The sequence below is a fragment of the Musca vetustissima genome, unplaced genomic scaffold (assembly GCF_032173495.1).
Source record: "Musca vetustissima isolate MV318-11 ecotype Yass unplaced genomic scaffold, APGP_CSIRO_Mvet_v1 utg12485, whole genome shotgun sequence".
NCBI lineage: Eukaryota > Metazoa > Arthropoda > Insecta > Diptera > Muscidae > Musca > Musca vetustissima.
Window position 1 is genome coordinate 66,112 of NW_026884043.1, and position 21,020 is coordinate 87,131.

The 21,020-nt window shown below is 36.0% G+C and overlaps 3 protein-coding genes across 3 annotated transcripts in view; 2 read left to right on the top strand and 1 right to left on the bottom strand.

The window, feature by feature from the left end:
* Nucleotides 1–1,796: 1,796 nt before the first annotated feature.
* Nucleotides 1,797–3,731, top strand: LOC133331033 (J domain-containing protein DDB_G0295729). Its single transcript, XM_061539435.1, has 2 exons — nt 1,797–2,007; nt 2,839–3,731. Exons 1-2 carry the CDS (start codon nt 1,860–1,862, stop codon nt 3,729–3,731), a joined length of 1,041 nt encoding a protein of 346 aa, XP_061395419.1. The 5' UTR covers nt 1,797–1,859.
* A 645-nt stretch (nt 3,732–4,376) lies between these two features.
* Nucleotides 4,377–7,635, bottom strand: LOC133331037 (trifunctional enzyme subunit alpha, mitochondrial). The gene is made up of 3 exons (XM_061539440.1): nt 6,942–7,635; nt 5,073–5,983; nt 4,377–5,010 (listed from the first exon to the last, which is right to left on the bottom strand). Exons 1-3 carry the CDS (start codon nt 7,623–7,625, stop codon nt 4,377–4,379), a joined length of 2,229 nt encoding a protein of 742 aa, XP_061395424.1. The 5' UTR covers nt 7,626–7,635.
* A 12,930-nt stretch (nt 7,636–20,565) lies between these two features.
* Nucleotides 20,566–21,020, top strand: part of LOC133331034 (potassium voltage-gated channel protein Shaw) — a 59,750-nt gene continuing 59,295 nt past the window's right edge. Inside the window, exon 1 of the mRNA XM_061539436.1 lies at nt 20,566–20,740. Within this exon, the coding sequence (XP_061395420.1) occupies nt 20,697–20,740 (44 nt within the window). The 5' untranslated portion in view covers nt 20,566–20,696. The remainder of the gene's footprint in view (nt 20,741–21,020) is intronic.

Sequence of the window (21,020 nt, forward strand, 5' to 3'; positions counted from 1 at the left end):
TAATATAAATTATATATATAATTACGACTACAAATAAATAATTGGCGCAACAGGGGGATATTTACAAGTATTAATAATAGTTAGTGTAGCGCCCCTGGTTCTCAGCGTAGAAAAAATATAAACGTTTTAATCCAATCGGTTCTAAATAAAAGTTGAATAAAAATCGTTAAGCCTTCTGGTCGATAAAGGAGATTTAAAAATGATCCTTGATTTAGTATGCGCTCCGTTATAAAGATTTGAAATTTTGCACGGACATCGCTAGTATAGTCGACGCCCGGTATATCTCAATGTGATGCTTTAAGTAAGATGATCTATCTAGATCATAATTTGAAAAATTTGGGAACATTTTTATTATGACATTTAATCGTATTATTTGACTGGCTGTCAATGGGTAGTTAAAAATTTCAGAGGTATCCGGGGAACATACCGTTGTCGGCTGGGGAAAAAGAAATCCATTATTTTTTTGTAAATGGTTTAAAACATTTATGGTAGATTTTAGCTCCTAGGCGATGTTACGACTGCCAATGCCGGTCAACTTCGATAATCTCTCCGATTTTGTCGACCTTTTTAGACGACCGCTGCGAGGTGCATCTTTAACACCAAAAATTTCTATCAGTACAGCCGTCTGCCCAAAAAATAATGAATTTTTATTAGTTTTTCCCCAAACTAATATTTCTTTAAAATTCATATTTCCATTCAATTCACCACTCCCATCTCTGCAATGCTGTCTATTTACCTCAGCTTAATTCAGGCAACAGCATACAATTGACACTTTCTCTCTCTCACTAGTTTTGAGCGAATTAAAACAAACAACAGAGCTTTTCTGAGAAACACAACAGAGACGACGACAGGTGTACAAGAATGGCTAGGCTCCAGTTGTTTTGTACATTGTTGTTGTTGTTGTTGTCAGTGAGAAACAACAACACTAGAAAAAAATGTTGTTAGAAAAGCGCGGACAAGCAAACACACATAGATACACACATCCGACCCTACATTGTGAATAGATCCACGAGATATGAACGACGGTGACGACAAAGACAAGTAAACACAAACTTGTTGTTTGTTTTGAATTATGTTAAAATAAATGTATTAAATGAACCAGCTCGCTGTCGTTGTTTTTTGTTGTTGCTGCTGCCAGGCTTTTGTCCGCTGACAGACAGTAACTAAAAAAAATGTTGTTTTTTCTTCATATTTTGTTGTTTTTGTTATTTCAGTTATTTTGTTACACAATCGCCAAAGCAAGTTAGCAGCTACAAAGAAACTCTCTAACTAACATATTGCCCGCCATTAGGAAGGCTGGCCCCAGCACCAGAGTCAACAAACATTTGTGAAAAAAATAAAAAAAAAGAAACAGAGATACGAGATTTGAAATTCTTGAGTGGTAGACAGTAAAGAAAAAATATAATAAAAAAAGTAAAACTTTTGTGGATTATTTTGAAATAACAATGACCACTACAACATCGGTTCCTGCAGCCTCTAATAGTAGTAGTAACAGCAACAGCACAACCAAAGCAGCAACAGTCACCGCCGACAGCAATAATACCAACACCAGCAGTAACAACAACACCATCACCACCAACAACAACGTTGTTTCTACAACCAACAACAACACTGCGGATAATAAAACACCCAGCAGTAACAACACTAACAACAAGGAGAACACAAATTGCAACAGCATGCCACAATCAACAACACTGGCTGCCACAACATCATCGGTAACAGCAGCAGCAACCACAACGGCCAAAAATGAAATAACCATCACTACTCCGCCCAATATTCTGCCACAGAGGGCTGTCACCATTACTCCCATACTCAATCATCCAGCACCCTCACTGACACCGGGAAATTTCACTCGGACCATGCAAACCGATGAAGATTTTAATATTCGCTTTGTGAACCTTGTTCGTAATCATAAGTGTTTGTATGACAAAAAAGTTCCGGAATATCGTAATCGTGATAATCAGGAGAAGGCATGGTATCAAATATCATTGGAGACCAAAGAGAGTGGTAAGTGTTAAGGGAAAAGAGAAGGGGAAGAGAGAAAAACGATATAGAATTGCCTTCAGAAGAGGAGGATATTTGGAGAAGTAATTTGGTCTTCTAAATGATAGAAGGCCCTTTGGTATTCTATTCTGTAGAAGATCCTTTGGTCTTCTCTGGGATAGAAGACCCTTTGGTCTTCTATGCGATAGAGGACCCTTTGGTCTTCTATGCGATAGAGGACCCTTTGGTCTTCTATACGATAGAAGACCCTTTGGTCTTCTATAGGATAGAAGACCCTTTGGTCTTCTATATTATAGGAGACCCTTTGGTCTTCTATATGATAGAATACTCTTTGGTCCTCTGTATGATAGTATAGATGATATAGTATAGATGACCCTTTGGTCTTCTTTGTGATAGAAGACCCTTTGGTCTTCTGTATGATAGAAGATCCGTTGGTCTTCTATAGGATTGAATAAAAGAAGTCCCTTTGGTCTTCCATGGGATAAAAGACCCCTTGGTCTTCTATGGGGTAGAAGACCCTTTGGTCTTCTATATTATAGATGACCCTTTGTTCTTCTATAGTATAGATGACCCTTTGGTCTTCTTTGTGATAGAAGACCCTTTGGTCTTCTATATGATAGAAGATCAATTGGTCTTCTATTGGATAAAAGACCCTTGAGTCTTCTATATATTAAAATACGCTATACGGCAGAAGACCTTTGCTCTTCTGTTTGATGGAAGATTGTTCGGTTCTCCATATGATAAAAGACACTTGGATATCCCTTTCCCTTCTTCATATTAGTATACCGTTTATTTAACACCTTTCTAATCATTTCCCCTCCCCCTTCATTTCAGTCATTCACTGTAAAGAACGCTGGCGTAATTTACGAGCCTGTCTCTCCCGCTACATCAAACAGCAAAGCGGTAATGATCCTCAACACAAACCCTATTATCTAACCGAACACATGGCATTTCTATTGCCTTTCCTAAAGACCACCAGAAATTCGCTCGATGGCAATAGTAGCCTCGCCACACTTTATCAATATTCCCAGCAACAACAACAATTGCAACAACAGCAGCAACAACAACAAAACAATTCCATTTCAACCACCCTGCAGGTAATGGTGCCACCACAACAACTAAACTACAAAGAACATCATGGGCTGGAGGTGAAACATTCTCTCTCCGATAATGAAGATGAAGAGACCATTGATGCTTTTGATCCGGCCATAACAGCCAATCTACATATGCAACAAAATCCCAACTCACCACCTCTCAGCGATACAGCCAGCGCCAATACAATGCAAAATTTTATACCTGATGTCCAGCTATCGGAGTTGCGAACACCCGATGGAGTGGTCCACGACTATGTGAATGCAAATATTCGTCGAGATTCATCTCATCATGATTTTTTGCACGAACCAAAACGCATCAAAACCGAGTGCCATGCCAGTGAGGCCACAACCACGGCGCAGCTGCATATGTATGCGGGGGAACAGGCCGATATGGAATTCTTTCGTAGCATATTGCCGGATATTGCGGCATTGACGCCACATCAAAAGCGTAAATTAAAAATTGGTATCCTAGAGCTAATCGATGATGTGGTGGAACGATATCCCTTGGAACGAAGTAGTACAAATAATGCCAACATTAACAACACAAGTAACAATAATGTGACTAGTCAAACCACACCCAATGCGAGTAGCAAATCGCGGCGAAATTCCTCACGAGGAGATTGGCACAAATAAGGTGGGCCGGCGGGCCGTGGGTCTGATAGGCGGGCGGGGTCAGCCTGTCAATTCTTAATCTAATCAAATAAAATTTAGTCTAAATTTTTAAAAATAATTGTAATAGAAATTATACAAAAAGGAACTATGTTGCTCAAGAGATGACAACAACAACCAATCATACGCCCCACGTACACCTATACTACTGCTACACAATCGATGTGTGTTGTAATGCATTATCAAAGAAAATTTGTTGTTATTTTTATTATTATACTATTATTAAATATTATTATTATCATTATTGTAACGATTATTATGATTTCAGTCTAAAAGATGTGTGAAAACAAAAATAAAACATAATAATGAAAAGAGAACATTAAAAGAAAATTATTTTTACGAATGAGTGGATTTTAAAAAAAAAATATATTTTTTCGATAATTTTGGCATTTATAATACAAAAACAATAGAAGGATTTAAATGCAACAACCGCCAACAGTTTCCATTCAAATGCTAGGCACTTGGAGAAATTGTCTGCAGTTGGGAGAGAGGATAGAAGCGGAGCTTTGAATAAATACTTAAGTGTTCAAAACACTGCAGCACAAGGCATGACGTGACTTTCTTTTAACTTAGCAATTAAGTAACCTAGTCTAATTTTTTTTGTTTAGTTTACAATTTCGAAGTATTTTGAGGATAGAATTTCTTGGATGGATCCTTGGCCATATCGACCAATGTTTGAGCTGGCTTGAAGGGAGCTCCATAGAGGTCAGCATACGAATTCATTTTGTCAACCAATTTGGTGGCAGTGAAGTGATCAACCCAACGGAATGGGCCACCGCTGAATGGTGGGAAGCCAAGACCGAAAACGGCACCAACATCACCCTCCAATGGGTTGTGCAAAATCTTCTCTTCCAAACAGAGAACAGCCTCATTTACGAAACGTGAAACCATACGCAAGGTCATATCTTCGGGAGTGTTGGCACCCTTGGAAGCCAAAGCATACTTTTGTTTCAAAATCTCCAAGGCTTCAATGTTGACGGGACGGCTGCCCTTGGTTTGGCTGTCATACATGAAAATGCCTTTGCCTGATTTACGTCCAAGGAAACCAGCCAAGACCATGTCTTGCATAACCTGCAAGTTGCCACCGCTGAAGCGTTCGCCAAAGGATTTCGACAAGTCAACAGCAATGTGGGAGCCAACATCAATACCAACTTCATCGGCCAAGGTGGCAGCGCCCACGGGGAAACCGAATTTCTTGGAGAGAGCATCCAATTCCTTGGGGTCAACACCTTCTTGCAAGAGACTACAAACAAAATATATTCCATTAAAATACTTTTTTTTCAACGCTATACTTTAACTACTTACCGAATAGCCTCGGACAACATAGTGGCCAAGATGCGTGTAGTATAGAAACCAGGACCATCACCAACAGTAATCACCACCTTACCCTGTTTCAAACCCATGGCAACAGCCGAGGCAATGGTGTCTTGTGAGGTACCGGGGTGGGTTATAATTTCCAACAATTGCATTTTATCAACGGGTGAGAAGTAGTGCATACCCACAACCTTTTCAGGCCTTGAACTACCAGCAGCAATTTTGGTAATAGGAATGGCACTGGTATTTGTGGCAATAACACAATGTTTGGGCACCACAGCCTCCAATTCTTGGATGACACGGTGCTTAATCTTAATATCCTCGAAGACAGCCTCAATAACCATATCGGCATTTTTGAATTCATTATAATCCAATGTGGGTAACAAATTGGACAAAGTCTTATCGCGTTCCAAACCCGAGATACGTTTACGTTTAACAGCCGTCTCCAAACCCTTTTGCACTTGGCCAATACCACGCGACAAACCAGCTTCAGTGGCATCTTTCATTACCACCTTAACACCCTTATCGACGGTAACTTGAACAATACCGGCACCCATAAGGCCAGCACCCAAAACACCCAATGTCTTGACTTCTTTTTCGGGTTTACCAAAACGATTCTTTTTACATTCAGTTTGACCACGGAACAAGGCAATCAGGCCCTTGGATTCAGGAGTGGCCGATAGATAACCGAAACCTTCACGTTCAGCGGCATAACCAGCCTCAGATCCTTTGTCCACACCGGTGCGAATAACTTCGAGAATTTTCAATGGAGCTGGGTAGAGGCCGTTGGTCATTTTCATAACCTGTTTACGGGCAGTATCGAAAATTTTGTTCTTAACAAAATCGGTGTCCATAACCATGGCGGTTAGTTTGTTGACCAGGCCACTCTTTTCGCGGTTGATCTGAAAAAGAAAAATAATGATGATGAAAGGAAATTAGAGTAACAAGAAATTAGTATAAAGAGACAATATTTTTTTAAGAAATTTGTTTATCATACAGGAAGAACTTTGGGTCCTTAATTATTAAGTGATTTTAGTATTCTATATGAAGTCTTAATTTTGTTATTCTACTGGCTGGGTATTCACTTTGGTATTTTAAAATAAGACATTAAGGTCTTGTAAAAGAAGACCTTTAGATCTTCTAAAATAATAACTTTTTGGCCTTCTAAGAGAAGTCCATTTGGTCGCCTCAAGGAAGTCATTTTGGTTGGTATTTTTTTTAAAGGGAGCCCCTTTTGGTCTTCCATATGAAGGCCTTTGAGTTTGCATTTGTTTTTAAATCCTCGCTTTGAATTCTTAAAAAATATATTTTTTTAAAAATCACGCTTTAATAGTTTTTATTTTTTTTTTTTTTAATCCACGCATTGATAGTCCATAGATTTTTTAAATTCACGTTTTGATACCTCCTAAAAGATTATTGGTTCTTCAAAAATACCACGATTTGGTAGTCCTTCAAAGAATTTTTTTTTCAAAAAATATTTTTTAAATGTCTTGTTTTGATCGAAGTTCCAAACTCCCGAAAACGCTCTTAATTTTTAGGTTTGGCCTATTTCCTTGTTATCAGAACATATGGGGGTCCAGGATTTTTCATATTCAACAAGTTCTTAGGCATATTTTAGATCTGGAATGCAGTCTACATGGGAGACTATTCTATGCGTTGATTTTTATGCAGTCCAAGGCCTACCCTTCTCCAAATTTATTCTATATGCAATTTTGTGCTTTCATTTTCCATTTCATCGTATGTTTTGAAATGGGGTTTTGTATCTTTTCAAAATTTTTACACATTCCAAAGCTATACGGAATCCTTTGCATCCAAAATTCATTACCTTCAAATTTAATCAGAATTTATTTTATGACTCACCTTTATTTTACCGCTAACAATATCGTTGGCCACCTGAACAGCTACCTTTTCCAAATATTGAATGGTCTGTTGATCAGCTGGGCCCAAACCGGGACCCAATGGGCTAACTAGCAAATCAACAATACCGGCACGTTTGGCACGCTCAGCAGGCAATTGTTTACCAGTCAATTCCAAATCCAAGGCCGTGGGAACACCAGCCAATTTTGGCAAACGTACAGTACCACCACCACCGGGCAAAAGACCCAACATAACCTCGGGCAAACCCAATTTGGTTTTCTTATCCTTAGTGGCAATGCGATAATGGCAGGCCAAAGCCAACTCCAAACCACCACCCAAGCAGACACCATTAATGGCAGCCACAATGGGTTTACGACTTTTTTCCATACGTTCAAACATCCATTGGGCCTCTTGAGAGATTTTTGTGGCTTCAGCAGCTGTTTGGCATTTCTCCAGCATACCAATATCAGCACCGGCTACAAAACAACCAGGCTTGGCGGATATTAAAACGGCAGAATTAACTTGGGCATTGGTTTCCAATTCCTTCAAGACCTGCTCGAATTCTTGGCTTAGGGTTTCACCCAAAGAATTGACTTTGGCATTGGGGGTATCCAATGTTACCACGAGGACACCATCAACAACCTTGGTGCGAAGATTTTTCGTTTGGATGGCGGCGGCAGACATCATCCTAATGTTTTGGATGGCAACTAAAAAAATAAATTAATAGTCATTATTAAATTAAGGGACATTAAAATTTTAATTGTTTATAATGTTTTGTTTTAATTTCCAAACAATTTGTTTATTGCATAAACACTGGCCAATTCATACATATATAATTTCGACAAACAAAGAAAAAAATGTTTGCACATTTTTAAAACATAATTGTAAATCTTATCATTCGTTTTCAAAATCGGCCAACAACTATAAAACAAAACTTATGATTAACCCAAATACGTAAAACACTTCAAAATTGCAATACTTTGGACCCCTTTTCCGAAAATGTAACAACAAAATCGCAACTAGTCCCAAAAAAATAATACTGATAATAATGACAACGGTGATTAAATATACACACGCTCATACATACATATCAATGTTTATATGTGTGACTGACTGCCATACCAGCTATTATGGTACAAAGTTCAAAGTCCAGTTTGTGGACTGCCGTCATTGTCAAATTGTTTGCAAATTAAAACAAATATTCAAACACTCAAACAAAATAATAAAGCTCTTTTAAAAATCGATTGGAATTATTAATAACCCAACAAATTAATTAGTCTCTGATCCACTTGGTTTTACTTACAACGATTGCATCTGTTTTGCATGAATTGCCTCCGCGACAGTTGTCCCACTGCACCAAGAATACGTGTAGCCGACATTTTTTGATTGGAATCACTGATTTATTTTTTTTTCTCGTTTCGTTCTTTTAGACCAAACAAGTGTTGGCTAGGAAGTTTGTTATTTAAATAGATATATTAACTAAAATATAGATTAATTAACAAAATAAAATTACAACAAAAACTAAAACTTTCGTCTAATAAAAATATAACTTGTTGCCTGCCAGCCAATCTCTTGAATAATTTGCACAGAAAAAAAACTTTGCAGCCGGTAGACTAGATTTGCAAAAAAAAAACAAACCGATGACGTTTTCGATAACAGCGATAGTTGTGCTATCGATGTTATGTGTTTGGCGGAGTGGCAACATATTAAATTTGCTTATCAAAACAAGCACTTCATTTCTATTAAATTAATAGAATTTATTTTAGTTTTTCGTTGAAAATAAGAAATAATAATATAAATAACCTTAATTTCGTAAATCCACATCATAAAGTGCGTATTTAAATGAGATATTGCTGCTGGGTCTGACAGTATTGTTCTGTTCTCGTAATTAAAAAAGTGTTAAAAGAAAATGACTTCGATAGGAAAATATTCTTACTGGTTTTCCAAATAAGGTATATACTCTTGATAGAAAGTTCGGCACTTTTTTTTTAGAGCTCTATATCTCAGTACTTATTCAACATATATAACAACTTTATGGCTGATTATTGTCCTCTGACACTTAATTATAAAAAATAGTACCAAAAAGATATAAAAAAATAGTATTAATTAAAAAATACAGTAGCTTCGGCATTTGATGGGGCACATTCGGCACCATAGTCATAGCCGCATAATTGTCATCGCTATCAGTCTGGTTGAAATTCTGATCCTCTAAAGGCTCTATTTGGTTTTAATACGTCACACAATGTTTGAATTTTAGGGCTATGTTTTCTAGCGGCGGACGTTTACATCTCAAGGTCGCACACACCATCAGAAATAGGGGGTTTCTATCGCATTTTCGTCAATAAAATCACGTTTGATCTTATATATGCAATTTCGAGCCACATTAAAGGATTAGTTTTAAAGACAAACTCAAAAATATTTTAAGGAAATAATATTGCACAATCTGTATATGGCCGAATGAGCCCCACTTTAAAATGCCGAATGTACCCCGAATGTACTTTTTATAGTTTTTTTCACTTTTTTTCGATCAGTTTTGTAAAAAATTATATTTTTAAATATTTCTATAATAATACACATCGTAGTTAACCACTTTTTAATAATATTGTCTTAAAAAATTTAAAAGTTTTATCACGAAATACTTACGAAATGGAATTGAAATATTACAGAAACATCTATAAAAATACAAAAACCTATGTATCTACATAAGCTTATTAGCTAGAAGTTTCAAAATTTGTGTCAGTTATTTATTTCGATATTAGATGCCAATGTATCGAAACTAGTGATGTACGATGAGAGCTTCATATCGAAAACGCGATTGCCGAAGGTGCCCCGATGCCGAAGGTGCCCCAGTCTCCCCTACTCTTGATAGAAAGTTTGTAGTTGTAACTTGGCACTTCCCTCCATACAGCGAACGATGGGACCATTCCTAAAAATGAGAGAATTTATCAAAAAAATTGACTTTGGCAGAATGAAAAAAAATATATATATATATAAAAATTTCTAAATTATTCAGACGAGGTGAAAATGATAAAATGAAAAGTAAACATCTGAACGGGCTTTATACATGTAGGTGGAAGATAATTTGTTCTCTATTTAATTCAATACATATTTTTTCATTCGGTTCTAATTAAAGTATAATCATGTGGCAAGTGACAGTTCATTGAAAAAAGTATCAAAAAAACAAAATTTTTAGAAAAAATTAAAACTGAATGAAAAGTAATTAGTCATAGATTCTAACTATAATCAGGAGAAAGATAATTTATTTTTCCATTTAGATCAATAGGTAATCCAAATTTTTTTTCAAAAAAAAAAAAAAAAAAAAAAAAAAAAACGCGAAACAAACTCTGATGACATGAATTTAACAAACTATGATGACTACTTTGCGAGGAATTATAGGTTGGTGTGGTCCCAAGAATTTGTATCGTCAAAAATATTTGTCCTAGGCCTACCAACTGTTATATATCGAATTTGGGAGTAGATCTAGACATGTTTATCCATCCGTTTGTCTATTTTCTAATCAAACTACAGCTCACTGTTATGAACCTGTTGTCATAAAGTGTTTCTAGTAAATTCCGTTCTGGAACCTACAGTTTTTAATAGTGTTTGTTTAATACAATTAGGGAGTCGAATGTACCAAAGTATTTATGTTGATTTTTCTGGTCGTTTCACAATTATGACTCCAACATGACCAAATATTACACGGCGAAGGGAATCTTGTCAAGGAATATGTTGACTTCGGAAAGACATGATCCGGAATAGTAACCAGGATACGAAAGTGGTATGTTAGCCTTTAATTTAATATCTGGCAGATAAACTTATAATTCTAAAGAGCTCTGCATGTAATTATATGGTTAAATGTTACTATTACAACATGCAGATGTTATGAAATTTTGCCGGGGTGAATTTTGCTCCTCAATGAGTTGATATTCAAAGGTTGTTTTGTACCAAAACATTCCAATAAAAAATGTTTCATTTAATTGTGGTTACAATTATTCGGATTGTAATTCAAAATGTTATCGGATCACGTGATTGCATTTATCAAATAGTGTAATAACGCCCGTGATATTATTAATCGATTAGTTCATAACACAACGTCTATTGCACTGGTGTCCAGCGTGACCGCTAAAAAAAAGCTCAAAAGGTATCACAAAAAGTATCATAAAAAATAGCACGTCGCTTCTGAGAAGTGACTTTTTTTACTTTTTATTAAATAAAAACAATAAACAGTTCCTTTGAGTGTAAATCACACATTCTCCCAATATATTACATAAGGCTTATATATTTTTATTGAATAACATTTATTTTTCAATTGCATATTTGTTGTTACGTCTCTTCGGTACATTTTTATAAGATCTTTACACGGATTCCAGTCCTCTTGAGTTTTGATCTGAATTTTTTTAATTTTCGAACGTTTATGCTTATATTTTTTTAATAAATTAATGCATTTGTGATGTCTATGAATGAAATGTATATCATTTAACACAATCACTGTAAAAAACAATTGAACATAATGAACTTCTTCCATTAAATCAGTTACAAAATATTTCAATCGAACTGAGAATATGTATATATGTATTAGGTTGGGGAAAAAGAATCCTTTATTTTTATATGAACTATAGGACTATAGCATGTTCGGAATGTCCGATTTGGACCAAATATGCACCGTTTTGTTGCATGATTTTTTGGCATCTGCCTCTCATAAAAGTCCTTTTTTTATTTGGAAAAAAAACTCTAGTAGAGATTTTTACAATCCCCTAGATACCAATTTATATCATTAAAAAAAATTTTACAATGCAAGAAAAATATGATAATCGCTTTGTGCAAAGTCCGGACTGTATGGCGAATGCATTAAAATTTCCCAACCAAGGTCCCGAAGTTTCTGGCGAGTCAGATGGTGTAGATGTGTGTGGCCTAGTGTTGTCCTGATGGAACACGACACCTCTCCCATTGGTCAATTTCTGGTCAATTGCTATCTTCAAACGGTCCAGTTGTTGACAGTAGAGATCAGAATTTAGCGTTTTGCTATATGGAAGCAACTCATAATAAATAATTCGCTTCCAGTCCCACCAAATACATAGCCGAACTTACAGGCCGTTAGTCCTGGTTTTGCCACCGTTTGAGGTACTTCACCGCTCTTTGACCAAGATCGTTTTCGTCCAAGGTTATCGTATGTGAGCCATTTCTCATATCCAGTCACCATCCGTTTATGAAATGGGTATATCTCATTCCGTTTTACAAAGGCTTCGCAGATGGAAATTCGATTCATCCTATTTTTTCACATTCTATTGGTATGACACCCAAATATCGAGCTTTTTTTTTGATTCCAGCTTTATGTAAATGGTTTAAATCAGTTTTATGGTAGATTTTTAGCTTCTGGGCGATGTTACAACTGCTAACATGCCGGTCAACTTCGATTGTTTCGCTGATTTTATCGACATTTTCGACGACCGTCCTAATGGATTTCTTCTTTTCAGATTCTAATATTAAATTCAGTGTAAAGGTAAAACCATAGTCCAAATTTGGATTTCATCTCACGGTAGCGTTTATCTTTTCCAGTTACGTTACGATTGACGGCATTTAATGAAAAAATACATTCCAATGATGTCATCAGCCAATACATCTCACCAAACTTTTTCTGGATGCATTGGTAGGTTTTGCATTACTTCTGGCTGGACTTCACTCCAAATCAATAAGTTTGCTTATTACTGTACCTATAAAGCCAAAAATGGGATTTGATAGTAAAAATTCTCGGATTTGCCAGGTTTGTTCGTTTGTAAGACGTTTCATGGTTAAATTACAGACCAAACTGAAGATGTTTTACTGTGAAACAAAACACGAAACGTGCGTGAAGTGTTTAAATCAGTTCTACCAAAATAATAACTAATACCGAATATATTATAAATACAAAATGTGTTAATAAATATACTGCGCATTGCACTCACTTAAGGGGACCCCCCCATTCTCGGGGTCAAAATTTTTAATACAGTTTTTTAATCGATATATATTTCTTAAATGATTTTTATTTCAAATGATAACGTTTGCACAAACAGCTGATACACGTGCCTTGCTTACACTGCATCAACAGTGTAAAGTGTGATTATTACTGTAGAGTGTGATTATTACTCAACGTAACGCACTGTCACACAGAGGCCGATAGTTAATTGACGTTACATGACAAATAATTTGCTTGGTTTCCATTTGAGTTGTAGGCAAATGGGAATGAATTTTAAAAATATGTAAATTATAACATTAATTTAATATTTCACTGAAACTAAATATTAAAATGGGTTGGTTGCCTTTGACTTGTATGAATTGATAATGATATTCTTTATTTACTGCCAAATGTGATTTCGATTTCAAAAGAAACCGTTAAATCTGGTGAATTATTGTATTCACCATGAATCAACAAATGTTTCTATGTAGAATACGAATTTTGTATCAAAAAGCTTTAAAGCTATTTAATTTTTGGTCAAAAGCTCTAAGAACTGATGCTGGATGTTGATGTTGGATGCTACTTCAATGTATTCCAAATATTTGTTTGGCCATCAGTCTTTCGTGGGGCTTGCTGCTGTCTGTTACGCCGAGCAGAAAAACTGACGGACGCGTTCGCAACAACAAAAGACTCTCGAACGAAAATGTGTGGTCTTAAGTGATAGTAATCAACAAAAAAGAGCATTTAGCACAACAGCAACAAAAAAGAGTTTTGCAAGAAAAAAAGAACATTAAATAATAACATAAAAAAATCTTAATGGGCATAACTTACAAAAAGTGGGCCATTAAAGTAACTAATACGGACAAATATAAGATGTGTTATGGCCAGATGCCACAACTGCTTCCCCCAGGAGCATAACAACAAATAAAATAAAAAAGTAAAGTCGACAAAAAAAGAGCAAAACCAAAAAGTCGAAAAAGAAATTTTTTTGAATTTAATTTAATTACTTTTGCGAGAACAGAAAAATCGTTTTGGGAGTTTTTTTTGTTGGTTGGCCGCTGTTATTTTCGGTTCGGTTTTTATTTGGATACGGTGGTTTGGTTTCCATTCTGCACATTTCGATGGAAGCGGAGTATGGCCCATGAAAAGCACACAAAGCATATAGACACCGAGCGACCGAACGACCATTGCTCCTCTGTTAATAGATAACTGGGTACGTGAGTAAGTGAGTGAGTGAACGCCGAGTGAGTTAGTTAATGGGCGAGTGAGAGTGTGTGTATGTGTGTGCGTGTGTTTGTAAGTAATAATATAAAACATGAAATATTGTCGCCTAACCATGTCTCAGTCGTTATCATAGGTCCTGCGTTGTCGTGAAATTGAATGGTGATTTTGTCAAGCGGGTATAGTGCAATTTATGGGCCTCTATGTGTGTGTGTGTGTGAACGTGCAGAAGTTAAGCATACAACCACAAAGTTTTTACAATGTAAATGTTTGTTTGATGTCAATGCTATAACTGTGTGTATATATGTATGTGTGTGTGTGCGAGCTGACGTCCAATGGGGTAAGTGTTGTTTGGACCAACACTTGGTGTCAATATCTCAACCTTTTTTGTTTTGTTTGTATGTCCTCCTGTTGACTTAGACAACATGCAAACAAAAGCAAGAAAAAAAACGACAACCACGAACGAACAGGCGAAACCAAAGAACGTCAGACCCGTCAATCGCATGTGTCCAACAGCATTCCATCAATTTTTGAATCTCTGCTGAACCCCCCCACATTAATAAGTCAATAGCAGTCACTTTCATTGCACTTCACTATCCTTTTCGCTCTCACTCTCCCTCTCTGTGCTTTGTTGTTACACATATGGTTCAATTCACACACAAAAATAACAAAAAACGAAAAACAAAAACAAACAAAACTTCAAGTTACAATAACACCAACCAACTATTGCTGACTGACGTCGCCGAAGGGGGGGATATCAATAAATATGGTGGGGTTGTTTTTCCTTGTTGTTGCTGCTATCGTTGTTGGTTTCCTGTCAATAATCTAATACCCAATGACTAGACAGACGTCTGTTATCCTCGTCTGCCACGGTTTCCTTATTTTATTAGCTAGACATTTTATTAACATGTTGCTAACCAATTAACAGTTTTGCTCTACTCCACAAAGCACGCACAACACGAACAGCAACCACACCAGCAACAACAACACGAACAGCACTATGTTCACACTTACTCACTTAGTCCAGAAGGACAAACACACACACACACACACAAAAAATCAAAAAATAGAACTAGGAACTCTTTACGCTCACGTACATATGCACACAACGACACACACATCAAGGCATCGTACATGTGTGTGGATGTGTGTGAGTGTGTTCCTGCATACATTATGATGTTCCGGAAATGAGAAATAATCCCCATAGAAAAAAAGTCAAACAATAATGCCAACAACTCAAACTCAACCCTTTCTCTTGGTCCCCAACCTACCACGTTCTATATATTCTATTATTTTTGTATTTTATTTTTCACTACAACAACCAGGCTATAGATAATGAGAGCGAAAATATATAATAACATTTGCCATGTGTTCCATGTCTGTGTGTGAGTGTCCTGTGTGTTTTTTTTCTGGTTCGTTTATTGTCTCCTAACTAAGTGAAGAGATGCCAATAATTTTTATAATGGGGATCAGGAAATTCCTGCACTCTGACGATTGAAAATTTAAACTGGCATAGAAAAACTTTTACTCGTTATGAGTTACAGCAAATATTCTTTGATGAAATCCATAATTGACCCTAAAGAACAGGGTCTTTACAGTCCTTATAAATTTATCCTTTGATGTTTTAGATTTTCTAGCTTTGTGTGGCACCAAGATTGTGTATCACCGCGAAATATTGGTTCAAGACCCACTAGGTGAGACTAGGTGAGACGATCTAGACATGTGTGTCTGTCCGTCCATTATAATTTGTAAACACGTTACAGGCCACAGTTATGGATCAATCATCGCGAAATTAAGGACTGGTTCAGGCCAAACTTTTTTGTCTGTATTTATGGTCGCTTCAGAAGCCGCAATTATGACCCGAATCTCACGGAATTTTACATGGGTAAAAGGAATCTGGTCAAAGAAAAAGCATGATTAAGATCAGTAAATATTTAGCGGGTTAAACAAATTCAGGATTTGTGTAGAAAAGTGGCAAAAATTGCATAGTATAGTACATAAATAAGCCTGAAGAAGGCCTGAGAAATTCATATTATTTTCAAGAGGAGTCGTGGACTTTTAAATAGACAACCATGCCCAAATAATTCGAATAGCTGTCATAATAATTAAGGACAATATTTAGCGGCTCAAATGATTTTGCAGAGGAACTTTTGACATGTTACCCAGGTTCGGAATATAGATCCACAGAAACTGAGCGCTCTGTGCTAGTTGTGTAGGGTGTAATATAATCGGCTCGTCAAACTATACTGCTCCGCTCACTGGTTATAATTGTGGTAGTAATTAAAGAATAATTCTACAAAAAAAAAAAAAACATGTAAAAATGTCGTTTATCAAAATACCTAATATCGATCGGGACCTTCATGAGAGGGTTATTCAATGTTAAATTCCTACCATGAGAAAACTAACTACTAAACTGCATGCCCTCAAGGCTAGACAAATCGGGCTAGGATCTTGAATACTACTTACGAGCTGTGACGTAAAATGCGACTGAAATTCATTATATGAAACAGATAAATATGTGTAATATTTGTAGGGAGATTCCTTACCTAATGAGATTCAACATTTAAAAATTACAGGAATGTTGCCCTAACTTCTTAAAATTACAATATAAGATACCTTGATTATTTTATTAAATTAAAATATATCTATAAGAGCTGATAGAATTCCATACGGGGTTCTGGTAGTATTATTTGTCTTATATAGGTCATCTTAGGGACTACTTTCAGGCTAATATAATAAAATGTAAGCCAGAAGATAGTTTAAGAGTCAGAATTTTATACCATTAGACCACAGGATCTTCGAAAGGGCTTCTATTATTATTTTTTATTTTCATAGAATCATGTTATATGAAAATGTTATAGGAACACATACTTATAGTCACTTCAAATTCAATTTCCAAGAAATGCTACTAATATGTTCATTAGCATGTTAAAGTTTCAACCTGAGTTGCCGTAAATTGGTATTTAATTTTCTTAGAACATCGTAAATATAATAGTTTCGTATGTACGATCCCGAAAAATACTAACGTTGACCGTACCACAATATGAAAACTATGTCGAATAGAATGCGACGTATAAACCAATCCGATGTGCATACTTACAAATGACTGTTAGTCTTAAAATTGAATTTTCTAAAATGATGAGACAGTCTGCTCATTTACAATAATATTTTCATTAATATTTTTATATAAGAAAAAATCTCGGATATGATAGATATCATCAAAATGGGTTCTACAAACTTATCTACTATTGAGAATATGAGACTGACGCGCAAATCAAAAAAAGTGTTGCTAGGTCCTTTAAGATATGAACCTTTACTGAAATGTTGGGGGTTCAATTCTTAATGGAGGCAAAAACCCTTGTCAAGTATGTGAAGATGACAAATTCACTATAGGTTTTGATTATTTTCATGAATCACAAACTAAATACCACTAAACGAGATTTTTTTTACCTACAAAAATGTCGTTCATAAGGTTTTTGATATGATTCTCAAAGTTAATAGTTCGATATTCATTTTCACCCTTACCGAATCTTCGTTAGTAAAACGCTTTCATCAGACAAAACGGTATTCCTTTGAGGATGAACTATTTCTTTGAAAATTCAGTGATTATTATTATTATTATTATTATTCGAGACCCAAAGCGTTCCTTCCAAGTAAATTCCAGGATATCGACTTTTAGAAAATAAAAAAGGCTAAAGCTCCAACAATTATGTTTATAGAAACCTGGATACTTTTTCGTAACACATTTTTATTTTTCTTATCGAATATGGGCTTAAATATTTCTAATAAAATATAACTACGATTTATAGCCTAAGATCAAAATATCAGGAAAATCTTCTTGAAGAGGTTTGGAAACTATAAACTAGAAGTTTTTTTTATAGAAGAGTAAACAGGAGACCTTTTTTAGGAGATATCACAAGAAGTAACAGACATTTCTAATAAAAAATCTCAAATGATCCGAATGGTCAGTTTTTTAACAGCTGATTTTACTTGAAGACCTTTGGTACATTGTGCAATATCATATCTACCAAACGGTCGATGTCTTTTGATAATGAAGATGTGAAAATTAGATGTACAATTGTTTCCGGCTCTTCCTCAATATCACATAAAAGGCAGTAATCCACTCCAATGATGTCCCAATAATCCTGCAGTGACCTGCTATTATCCCTACAGTTAGTTTGATCTCCATTTTCTTTTGTAACAGCAATGGGTTTTGAATTTCAACATCCAGGCTCTTCAGACTATTTGCTTTCTCGCAGGAGATCTTGCGTCAATGTAATAGCCAATAGGTGTTCGTATAGATCCCCTAATAAGTGACCGCCTAGAGCAAGCTCACCAACATTTATAGTCAACGGACCTAGGTTATTTGCTTTAAGGTCTCTAAATATTAGGTTGGGGAAAAAGAAATCCATTATTTTTATATGATCTATAGGACATTATTCAAAATGCTTCGGAATGTCCAATTTGGACCAAATATGCACCGTTTTGTTGTATGATTTGTTGCCATTTTAAAGATCACTTCATAATGCCTCTCTCATAGAAGTCCTGCCCTCTATGTGCAAAAAACTCTAGTAGTCGATTTCCACAATCCTCCCTAGATACAAATTTGTTATCATTAAAGAAATTTTGCTATGCCAGAAAAACTGTATGGCGGATGCATTAACATTTCCCAACCAAGCTCCCAAAGTTTGTGGTTGTAGAGGTCACTGTAGAGGTGTGTTGCCTAGCGTTGTCCTGGTGGAACACGACACCTATCCTGTTGGCCAATTGTGGCCGTTTCTGGTCAATTGCTATATTCAAACGGTCCAGTTGTTGACAGTAGATATCAGAATTTAGCGTTGGGCCATATGGAAGCAACTCATAATAAATAATCCCCCTCCAGTCCCACCAAATGCATAGCAGAACCTTCCTGGCCGTTAGTCCTGGTTTGGCCACCGTTTGAGGTGCTTCACTGCTCTTTCCTCACGATCGTTTTCGCATAGGAGACCTTTTTAGGAGACCTGGCCGATGTTACGACTGCTAATCTGGCGGTTAACTTCTATCATTTCTCCGATTTTATCAACATTTTCGACGATAGGCCTTATGAATTTCTTTTTTTTTCCCTACCTAATATTACATTGTTCGATGTTGAAGATATTCTGCCATTTTTTTTTTTAATTACATGTAAATAAAAAACCTCTAATATGGCATCTCTGTTTCAAGTGACATTGCTAAAAGCATTTCCTCACACACAGCACCAGCAACACATTCATATATATCCCCCCCCACACACACACATAAATGGTGAGCAATTCTCGGTACGATAAGAGTAACAAATTAAAAGTCCTTTTATTATTAAAAACGTGTTGTTTTCATTCTCTCACACGGATGGAAATAAAACAAAAACACCGAATAAAAAAAAAAAAAAAAAAAAACGACGACGACAAACAAAAGCAAAAGTTGCTCGCTTCTTGTTGTTGAACGATGATGAATGTTGTTGGCCCTAGGTTCTCTAGCCTTAGGTTGTCGGTCTTTTGTTGTTGGCGGGTAATGTTAACGCTGCCGTTAGTTATTGTCGTTGTTGTGTTTCGTATTTTTTTTAAGAAGAGTGCGACGACGAGTACGGGTATTAACTAATTAATCTCATTCATTCAGTGGCAACTTAAGTGCAATTAAGCCATTTAACAAGGCAGCAAAAGCAACAGCAGCTACAACAACGACAACAAACCGTGAAGTGAACCAAACTGAACTAAGCTTAAACAAAATGACAAATGCTATTGAATAAAACATATACCAAAAACACAAGCACAACAAAAACAATAGTGGTACTGGTGGTTGGATGAATGACTGGCTGGTTGGTTGGCTGGCTGCCTGGCTGGCAGGTTCGAGGCAGGCATCAGAGCGAAACGTAAATGCCATCAACACCACCATTACCACCACCACTATCATTATTGTCGTCATTGTTTTGCAGCATCCGTATCGTAAACAATGTCATTCACTAAGCCTACCTTAACCGAAAAAAACGAGCTGTTAATTTGAGTATACAAGGATTCGTATATTCACATACACATACATATACAAATATATACATTTATACATGATATGGGTTATATTTCTTTCTTTCGTTTGATTTTTTTTGGTGTGTGAAGCTATGGCTAACAAAGATATATGGACTTCGATAGATTATCCTTGATGTTTTCAAAGAAGCTTATCAAAGAAGTTGTATACGACGACAAAAACAACAAGAAAATCGCCTATCACTGAAATCGAAAAGCAACAAAAAAAAATCACATAACAACCGAAAAAAAGATTTCTAATCTAAGGAACACGAATAACCCAAAACATCAGTGAAAAAAATGAAATATAAACTGCCACGAACATTAGCACAAGAATAGAACAGAAACCGGTCAACAACCTTTAGCTAGCTAACTACTAACACACCTTTTGTCAAACAAAGGTGGAAAACGGGGGAAAACGTAGAACACACGAAACAACTAAAGCAAGAAAATCCACAACGTTTTTCCCTCCGTTTTGAATTTCAATTGGAATGATAAATTGTGCATTCAATTTGTTACAACAACAGCAACAAGCATTACAGCAAAAACGGCAGCAGCAACAGCAACAAAATGGATGGCGAAAATCGCATAATATTAAATGTGGGAGGTATAAGGTGAGTACGAACCCATATATAGATATATATTTACCTATTTATAGCTATACGAAAAACATATTCGTTCAGGTCGAAATTTTTTATACCCTTCAACTTGAGGTGGGCATAAAAAATAACTAAAAAATACGTTCCGACTTCTAGACATTGTAATTTGATGTCAGGTTTTTTTCTTCGACCTACGACATTCGACCACGTAGAACATTCAACATAGTGAAACTGGGTGCTATATTAGAGAATATACTTGTTATTGAGTCGTATTATGGAAAAAATATCCTTCTTA

Coding starts and splice junctions, on each gene's coding strand:
- LOC133331033 (XM_061539435.1), top strand. CDS start 1,860: ATGCAAACCGATGAAGATTTTAATATTCGCTTTGTGAACCTTGTTCGT. Junction 2,008..2,838: donor ATTGGAGACCAAAGAGAGTG/GTAAGTGTTAAG, acceptor CCTTCATTTCAG/TCATTCACTGTAAAGAACGC.
- LOC133331037 (XM_061539440.1), bottom strand. CDS start 7,625: ATGATGTCTGCCGCCGCCATCCAAACGAAAAATCTTCGCACCAAGGTT. Junction 5,984..6,941: donor TTGTTAGCGGTAAAATAAAG/GTGAGTCATAAA, acceptor TTTCTTTTTCAG/ATCAACCGCGAAAAGAGTGG. Junction 5,011..5,072: donor ATGTTGTCCGAGGCTATTCG/GTAAGTAGTTAA, acceptor TTTTGTTTGTAG/TCTCTTGCAAGAAGGTGTTG.